The sequence below is a fragment of the Rhagoletis zephyria genome, unplaced genomic scaffold (genome assembly GCF_001687245.7).
Source record: "Rhagoletis zephyria isolate East Lansing unplaced genomic scaffold, Rhagoletis_zephyria_1.1 Rzeph_scaffold_02041, whole genome shotgun sequence".
NCBI lineage: Eukaryota > Metazoa > Arthropoda > Insecta > Diptera > Tephritidae > Rhagoletis > Rhagoletis zephyria.
Window position 1 is genome coordinate 55,652 of NW_016159125.1, and position 9,829 is coordinate 65,480.

Below are 9,829 nucleotides of genomic sequence, written 5' to 3' on the forward strand. Positions count from 1 at the left end.
TACTACAATTCTTGAGTTATTCGTCAATGCAGTATTAAATTTGTTACTTGAAGAAATGGACTCAGTACGTAATTTTACCTACGTAAGCATGTGGATTCGTTTGAACGGGTCCGCAGACGGTTGGACTTAATGTGTACTGGGGTCCTCGTGGCCGTATGTTGTATTTTTTCGACATCTTGGCAACACAATTGTGTATCCTGTCTCCTACCCTTCAAAACGAGACCAATCTGAGGTTGGTATGTTGAAAATCCTTCACCAAGGAGCATCTCTTGCGAAAAATGTTAATCTAATCTCATCGGGCCAGGTGCGAAATCCGCGCAGTCATCCGCTACCTCGTTGTGAACGGAAAAACTTCGGTTAGTTTGAATGAAACATAGATAGTCTGTCTGCTTTACGACAATGCTAAACCTCACACGTACAACGCCACGAAAAAAACTCCTAGACTAGTTTGGATGGGATGTTTTGAGACACCTCCGTATTTCCCTGACCTGGCGTCTTCATATTATAATCTCTTTACTTTCCGGAAGGTGTACGTGTGTGGAAAAATTTTTCAACGGACGAGGAGGTAAAGGCGGAGGTGGAGCAGTAGGCGACTGAGCTGGCGGGAGACTCTTTGGAGGCAGGCATTCGAAAATTTATGCCCTGCTTCTCTAGTATTAACAATTACTTTCTTGGCGTGCCCCGTATCTTGCATCTGATTTCTTACCACTGAAGAGAATTGCATACCAAAAGACTAGCAAATTTTTGAAACTCGTCAAAAATAAAAAAATTTTATTATGTCCTAAGTTTGAGTCTAGGCCTCTGCTGAGGACAAACTAATGATCTAGTAGAGCTGGAAAACTATCGATGGCACTATCGATTGTTTGCTTTTATTGCCACTATATACACCATCGATAGTGTCGTTTTTAGGTGGTTACCATCGATAGTTGTAGGCGCCATCGATAATCTTTATGACTATCGATAGTTTCTTCTCTATTTCCACTACTCTATCATTCTAATTTTAATTTTATTGGTCCTCAGGCCTTTTCATTTAAATACATATGTATGCAAGTATGCAAGTATAAGGCGAAAAAAAGTTCATATAAAAGGGCAACGCTAAACTTAATTATCGATAGTTTTCCGGTTCTATGTTCTAGGTAAGATGTCACGTATCAGCTAGCCTAACATGCGTAAACTTGGGTTATTTTTGGGGTCAAGTGAGTTTTACAATTTTACGTTTTTCAGGGCTGACTGTTGAAAAAAGATGCTGCTGCATATTGATTTATTCGGGAATAGGCTCCACTCCTAGCTTGAGTACAACACTGATAAAATAGTGCATTTAGAAACTAATGCCTGGTTTTCATTAGGTCATATTTGACGTCAAATTATTTCAAAATACGGAAAACGGGTGGTCATCTGGTGTAATTTGCGTTTGGAGTCATATATCAAGTCATATAAGTCATATATAAAGTTATATATGACCACGCATGGTCATATAAAATAACAGCCAAGTGAAAATGGCCCTTAGGTAAATCAGAAAAACTTATGTAATTTCGAAGTTAGCGCTAGTAATGCGCGTTAACGGTAAGAAAATAACTTTTATTTGAAATTTCATAAAAAACATCGGCAAAATAATAATAAATAATTCTCTACTATTTAGTCCTCTCTGACAGCATGGTTTGTAGGGTATATTTACGTACATACAAAATTTCAACGGAAACTTTCTCAACATTATACGAATACTTTGTTTTATTTAAATTTTTTCAATTTTGCATAAATTAAAATGTGACCTTGTACTTTGTTCCTTTAATCGAAATTTTCGTCATCCATTGAAAAACATTAACACAAAACCGCAATTTCACATAAAAAATACTTTTCATTTAATAAAGGCCCAAAAAGCTTTTTACCTAATTACAACTTTTGCCCAAATCTGATCCGAGGGCCAATTTAATCATTTGACAGTAATCTGCGCATTATATTCATTTAATCATTAGCTAAACATATAAACAAGTCATTTATATGAACATCAATATGTACGCATGTATATGTACATATGTATGTTCATTCATTTTATACATGCATACCCAGTAGATAATTTCAGGGGTTAAAAGCCCTTCGGAAAGGCCTTTCTGAGAGTCAACGAGGCTTTCCACTCTACATTCCATTCTCATTTTTTTTTTTTGTATGAAGCGGCACAAATTAAAGGGCTTCGTCTTTCGCCACCCGTAGAAGGCCTTCCAGAAGGGATTTTATAGGCCTTTTGGTGGAGTTCTTTTAAAGGTGCTTCCTTAATTTATAAAAATCGTACATCTTTGAAGTATTTGCTTAAGGTTTATATCAAATATGCGTTATTGCAACTTAAAATGTTTGCTGAAATTCATTTGTAATGTTAAATAATATAAATTTATGCCTTCGGGCAGATTTGTAAATGGTTAAGCCCTTCTAGAAGGTATGCAGGGAAGTCTTTGAATTTCTCACATAAACTGTTCGTAGTACTAGGCGTGTATAACGCATTATTTGACAGTTATGGTTCTTACTGGGTTACTTTAGCCTGCGAAGAAATGCACTAATATACAATATTAATGCTTAGTAAGTGGAGAGCTATAACTAGTTCATTTTAAACATTTTATCTGAGTAATTTTGCACATATTCTCCGTATAAATTCTTTGAAATCGAAAAATGACAAAGTTAAGCTACAGTCAATACGAACCATTAATGAGCGTGATCTAGGCTGTTTCTCTACTAGTTCAATTAACGGCAGGGTAATGCAAGTGATTACAAAGACACATTTTTTCGCAAGCACATCCCAGTACGGAAATAAACGAGTTTAAATATTCATGTTCAATCAGTTTTTTACCCACCACAACTAATTGCAGATCTAATCTTTCTCGGAACGAACTGTTTACTTTAACATGACGATTTCCTAGGACATCCGACTCTGCATTTGATTGCAACTACTTTAAAATGCTTTTGATTTAAAGCACTTCAGAGTCAGTATATATCTTTTGCAGATGTCTTTTTAACCAATTTAAAATTACATTGTATTAAATGCTGAAATAGTTAATTGCCTAAAGTTAGATGATTTTTCAACTAATGAGGCGTATTCTTGTTTTCGTACGAATCGAATATTTGAAATTTTTGTATAGAAAATGATAGGAAAATTTCGTGATTTTCGATTCGTACGAAAACAAGAATATGCCCCATTGAATTATGTAGTTGCAAAGTTATCAAAAGTGTAAGCGTTTGGTCTATTACAAGGAGGTTTCTAGGTGCTTATACACCAATTTGAAATTAGTTGCCACATAAGCAGAAATAAATTACTTTTTCTGAGGTATATGGTTTTGGCCTATTCCGTACTGGGATACATACTTCATATGTATGTATGTATGTATGTATAATATTTGTTTTACAGATGTATGCACCTAAATATGCAAAGCATACACACTGCACGAAAGCGATTAGCTGGAATACCAATGTTTGCCATTTCAGAGCCGCTTTGATGATTGAATCCATCGTGATCAAAGCAAATAGGCAAACACTTTCGCTTTCACGTATGCAAGCAGTAAATGGCTTTGCAAGATTTAGTGGCAAAATTCCGCAAATGTGGCCTACATACACGGGTATGCATGTAGATAAATGATATGCATTCGACATTTCTAATGAATTTCGCAGATGCTTATTATCTGTTTAGGTAATCGCATTGCATTGCAGCGTTGCATCCAGTACGATTGACAATCATACTAACACACATAAGTATGGTATGCACATTCATGTTCATAATACGCAACTTTTGCATTCGCTGCATAATAATTATTGCATCAAACCAAATATGATCGAACATTGCCTTACAGCCGGTTTCACCAGCAATTTAAATGGAACACGATTTTTTTTTTTTCTGTCAATTTCCATATAATATTCCCAAAATTTTAATAATTTTTTACTTAAATTGCTTTCGTGAAATTGGCTGTTTAAGTACTTAAGTATAATTAAATAATAATGGACCAGAAATTGATCACTGACACTGTATCTGATGAAAAATGTGCATCTACTGTCACGCTATGAGCGCAAAATTCGCCTAGAGTTGGTTATTTTATTCATGTTGTCACTTATTGCCAATAATATAAATATCAATAAAATAAAAATAAATAAATATACATACAAAGTATATAATTTTTTATAATATAAACCAATTTTGAGTTTGTAAGTGCATTTCTATCATTTTCTGCCCACTTTGGTTAAAATTTTCATTTGACCGTATACTTTATGTAATAATACATATGTATGTACAAATACATTAATCATTTAGTGTGCAATACCTGGTACTTATCTTGGAAAAAATGTTTACCAATTTTTTTTTTGAATTTTGCATACAATCTTGTGTTTGAAATTATCTTTTAATTCCCTAATCATGAAGACTACATACACCTTACGATTCCCTAATGCCACATAATAGTACCCTCGAACGCGAATTCCTGGCTAAGTCTGTGGGCTTCGACTGCAGATAAATTAATTTTCTGGACGCAGCTCTCAGTTGTCATCCTGCTCAGATATAAATATTATTTTCAATTACTTTGACAACGTTGGTCATCATCAAATCCAAGGAAAGTCTGGGAAAAGTTTCATCATTTTTAATGAAGCACTGATCCACAATGAAGCCAAAATCAGCTTAGAAGTGATCGAGATTTATCGAGAGACCAACAAATCATTGTTGAAGACTTGATTCCGAACATCTCAATAAATCAACTACTTCTGGTTAAAGAACAGAAACCAGTATATTAAAAAATTGCAACTGCAGTTAGAAATGATGAAGGCGGACCTTTTCCTTGATGCGTTAGGTGGGACATGAAAAACCATCCTTAACAGTTTGTGGCTTGGTTATGTTCGCTCTCAGGATTGAATAGCTTCGGCTATCATCTGCTTCATCTGCAATCTTATTGGATGGAGAATGAAGAGCCCACTCAGCTTTAAAGTTGTTATTGAATATACAATTCAATATCCTGACATCATGCAAACTGATCGCCTAGACTGAATGCATTATGGCGCTCAAAGTCACTTGAAGCACTTAATTTAAAGATTTGAGAAGAAAAGGGCTACTATTCCGGGGAGCTATTATTATGTTGGCTGGCGATTTTCTTCAGCATCAAACCTTCGGCTGTACGTTCAAAAACCAGCTTGGACTACCATTATGCGTGTAGGTCTGAAACAAGTTGCCCCAGCTGCTCCTTTTTCAAAACAACTTTTAGATATTGCTAACGGAAATGTTCAAATTGATGCAGAAAAAAAATATATTCAATTTTTGTATCTACGTGGAATCAATTGAGAATTTATTGAAAATGTGTTTCGTTTTTTTTTTAGCTGCAAACACTGTTAACTATCCGATTGAATTCGTTTAGTCGTTGTCGAGGATAACACCATACATATTGTCAATCAAAATTGTTGCGCCCATAATTCTTTTTCGTAATGTAAATTCTCGACGATTATGCAATGGAACCAGACTTGCGGTAAAAAATTGATGATAAATATGTACATATAACTTAAGGGACCATTCTCAATGGTAAATCAAGTGAAGAAGATGTTTTGATTCCAAGAATCTCTTCCGTCCTCCTTTCGTTCTCAATGACAATAAATAAATTACAAGGGCAATCACAAAAAGTTTGTGGATAACGTTTTTCGCGCAACCATTTGTATGTAGCATATTCTCCAGTGGGACACCCAAATAATTTATTTTTATTTTTACATAAGGTGGAAAACAAAACAAAAATATTGTAAAAAAGCACTAGAATAAAATACTTTTTCAATATATGTACATATATCACGCATTCAAAATAATCAGGGGAATGCACTTTTATATGGCCATATATATATATATTTACATACGTATGTGCTTTGGGATGCCTTGCGCTCTATGCGAAAACAAATCAGTCAGCAATGGGTTAGCTTGATTTTATTGAAAACAACGTATTAAGCGATATGAATAAAGCTGATTTTTTTTTTAAATTTAAATAAGAGTGAAATTTAAAAATGATGCATTTCTTAGAAGTTTCAGCACATTAAAAAAAAATTTTCCTTGCAAAAATTTTTCAAATTATTAGTAGTATATATGTATTTTCAACAGATTTGGTAACATTCATAAAATATTTAGAGCAAACATCTTTATTGACTCGGGAGATAGTTACCCTTTTTTGGTGAGCCATCTTAGTATTCATGCGTTTCTCATTATGCATGTATGCATGTATGTATGTATGTGTGTATGTATGTATGTTTATATGTATGTTTGTACTATTAATTATTATAATTGTTCTAGCTAATGACATTTTGCAGAGCCACACGTTCAAAAATGACAGATTTATTTGCTTAATGAACTATTTTAAATAAACACAATCACACCAAAATGGCTGAATTGCATGTACATACATAGGTACTCGTATGTAGATATGTGACATTACATATTAAGTAAATTACACACAAATATTTGTGAGTACAACATTTAACTTTTATTTAAATTAACTAAGCTCGCCGTTGAAAGCGCAACCTTCAAAGTAATTTTAGTTCTCGCGGGCGATAGATCAAAGTAACGCAATCAAATTTGTCGCTTAACATTTATTTTTTTTTTTAACCGGGCAACGGAAGCGTTTAGTAGAAATTATAAAATGAGTTAAATTTTAAAATAATTTATAATAGTAAAAGCGAATTGTGTAAGATGTTTCTCTTATTAGCTGTGATCACCGTCCTCAACTTTTTGCTATCCCAGCCGAGCATGGCCGGTTATTTGGAGGACAAATATCCAGCGTCCGTGTTGGAGGATACTACTCTGGATATGGTTGGTTTTAATACAAAAAAAAAAACAACTAGTTGTATACCTTTTTTTGAATGAAGATAGCTTAGGAAACCTTAACAGAATCAAAAACAGTGACTAGGTTATGCAGAACTCAATCTGATTTAATATTTAGATGACTTTGTGATGCAAACCAAGCTGAACCACTGTGATCTAAATAATTAGCCATCTCAGTGCTAAAGCTCGCGTGCTGTGCAGTTTCCGGCAATTCGTTCGAAGTACATACATATTTACATATATACACATTTTTTAATTCAGTTGCTACCTTCGACGAGGTGCTTATACATTGTAGATATCTCATGGATGCTTCGTTGTCAGAGTGAATAGTGAAGGTCGGTGCGGGTTATGATATGAGATTATTTCATGTTGCTCCGCTTTGTATCATCAGTAAGCAAGCAAGCGGACATTGGGTCAAGGTCTGAGCAATTGTCCCATTCGTTAATTTGGGTGATCGTTTTAGAGACTTTTTTTTGGACAGAATGGTGCGCTGTCTGGCATAAAACAGCTCACAAAATTACTGGACTCGCGTGCAGAATTCTCGAATGTCCGTGCAAGTCGTCTCCAGGTGTAGCTTGTGTTTAATCTAGTTGTTTTACAGGTGGTAGGTGGCTTACCGTATGCTGTCCCATATAGTTTAATTTGTTTTTAGTTATTTTTGTTTTATGGCCTCAGCCGGCTACCAAACGATGACCCTATAGAAGAGAAACTGTAGAACAATAGAGATGTATTAAAATTGCAATAAACGCGGCAGTGCTAGTTTTTCTGAAGAAAAAAAAACATGTTCTACGCGAAAATTTGAATGACACTGTCTGCACCACGCGTTCGAGGAGAAAATTGTTGGCAATCCCTTGCCCATCACTAGCAAATGACATGTAACAAAATAATTTTACTGCGCAATTTTGGCAACAGTTCTTTAAATTACCAGTTGAATATCACCAACAGAGCTTTAAGAAAGCACACGTTTGCAATATTTCGGTAATTATTACGCAGCTCGAGTGCGAGCAATTTAAAGTCCATATTTTCCAAACACTCGGTCACATGTAGATCTCTAAGATGGCTGATATGCGAATGTCCTGCATTTTGATAGTGAATTCGTCGAAGGCTTGTATTTTGCAGACTCCGCAGGATGATTTGAGTACGAGGGTTTAGACGTTCCACTTTAAGGGCCTAGATATGGTAGTGGGGTCATTGGCAGCCACTTCAACCTAAACTCACCTAAACTCTCTTTCTTAGATTTCAAAATAATCTCGAATGCGTAATTTTCTCCACCCGTACACAGTTTGGCCTGACCCGCAAATATAATTATCCCTTGGAGAGCCACTATGTCACCACCGAAGACAAGTATATTTTGCGGCTCTTCCGGTTGCCACGACCCAAAGGGCGCCCGATCTTACTTATGCACGGCTTGTTGGACAGTTCGATCACTTGGCTATTGAGTGGCCCCTGGAGCGCCTTGGGTGAGTTTCCGCTGCTGCTGTCATTGCCATAACCTAACACTTTTCTTCTATATAGGATACTATCTCTTTGATTTGGGCTATGACGTTTGGATGGGTAATGCTCGTGGCAATTTCTATTCACGCAACCACTCACACTTTAATCCCGATACTGATAAATCATTTTGGCAATTTAGTTGGCACGAAATTGGTTACTATGACTTACCAGCCATGATCGACTACGTTTTGAAACAAACGGGATTTGCAAAGCTGGCATATTTCGGACACTCGCAGGTAAATTTAAATATCAGTCTATATTTTTTTATTGACAATGACTTAGGATTAACTCCCTTCTAGGGCACCACCACATTTTTCGTAATGACTTCCACACGCCCCGACTACAATGAAAAGATCACCGTGATGAGTGCACTTGCACCGGTATCTTATATGGCAAACCTGCAGGCGCCTTTGCTGCCCTTAGCGCGAAACTTCATGACCATCTCAGGCAATACAATCAACGAGTTTTTACCGCGCACAGATTTGTGGAGAACTTGCTTCATCTCGAAAATGACCGAGACTACTTGTTTTGATTTATTGTACCAAGTGTTGGGCAAGGATCCGGAAATGTGGAATGCTGTGAGTTACTAAGTGTACACAATTACTACATATGTATGTATCTGTTGTAAACATTCCATTTTTTTTTTGGCAGACAATGGCTCCAGTGCACCTTGCCCATTTTCCGAATGGCTGCAATATGAAACAAATAAAACACTATAACCAGCTAATCGACTCAGGCCGATTTTGTCAATACGATTGTGGACCAGCTGGGAACCTAAAACTTTACAATAGCACACAACCCAAAGCGTACGCAATCAAGAAAATCACTGCCCCTGTGGCGCTTTATTACACCTACAACGATCATCTGAGCAGCTACAAGGATGTGATGCAGCTGGCAAAAGAGTTGCCAAATGTTGCGGAAGACTGCTTGTATCCAAATAAGAAATGGAATCACATGACCATGTTGTGGGGCTTAAAGGCGCGTGAATTGGCACACAAGCACATGGTGGAGGTGATGAGGAAGTTTGAAAGTTGAAATTTGCGACAAACTGATTTTACCTACATATTTAATTAAAATGAGTATTTGCAAATTCTATTCCTCGAAATAACTTAATGATCAGTTAAACTTGCCCAGTGTCACATCGCAAGAGGTATTAGATATATAAATTTACAAAACCATACTTGTGGCCATAGGAACTCCTTCGAATCGTTAAGATTATGCTTAGAAGCGCTGGGCGGCGGGCTTGAGTTTTGCCACTCGATTGATATTAGTGCCTTAGGGCCGATGAGGAAACGTCATCAAATATTTTAAGTAAGTAAGGACGAAGCTAAAATTTCCAGGGTCAGTGTCCCTAATTCTGACTCCAGCACACGCTGCAGAAATTCTGCTGGAGTAAAATGTTCCAAATTGCTCCTAGAGACCCTTCTATCCAATGCAAATAGTCCATAAGCTGAAATGCTTGCAAAAAACTCTACCACAGCTTTGAAAAGGATGAATGGAGAGCGATTGGGGTGAGTATAAGTT

General features: G+C 36.2%; 1 protein-coding gene across 1 annotated transcript; it reads left to right on the forward strand.

Moving 5' to 3' along the window:
- The first annotated feature begins 6,505 nt into the window (after positions 1-6,505).
- On the forward strand, positions 6,506-9,404 carry LOC108365885 (lipase 1). The gene is made up of 5 exons (XM_017620079.1): positions 6,506-6,799; positions 8,094-8,271; positions 8,327-8,541; positions 8,605-8,883; positions 8,957-9,404. The coding sequence occupies exons 1-5, from the start codon at positions 6,680-6,682 to the stop codon at positions 9,338-9,340; spliced, it is 1,176 nt and encodes a 391-aa protein (XP_017475568.1). The 5' UTR covers positions 6,506-6,679; the 3' UTR covers positions 9,341-9,404.
- Positions 9,405-9,829: the final 425 nt, after the last annotated feature.

What these genes read in the sequence shown, in the direction of transcription:
- LOC108365885 (XM_017620079.1), top strand. Translation starts at nt 6,680, where the DNA reads ATGTTTCTCTTATTAGCTGTGATCACCGTCCTCAACTTTTTGCTATCC. An exon ending in AGGATACTACTCTGGATATG is followed by an intron (nt 6,800 to 8,093) that starts GTTGGTTTTAAT and finishes ACCCGTACACAG; the next exon opens with TTTGGCCTGACCCGCAAATA. An exon ending in ATCCGGAAATGTGGAATGCT is followed by an intron (nt 8,884 to 8,956) that starts GTGAGTTACTAA and finishes TTTTTTTGGCAG; the next exon opens with ACAATGGCTCCAGTGCACCT.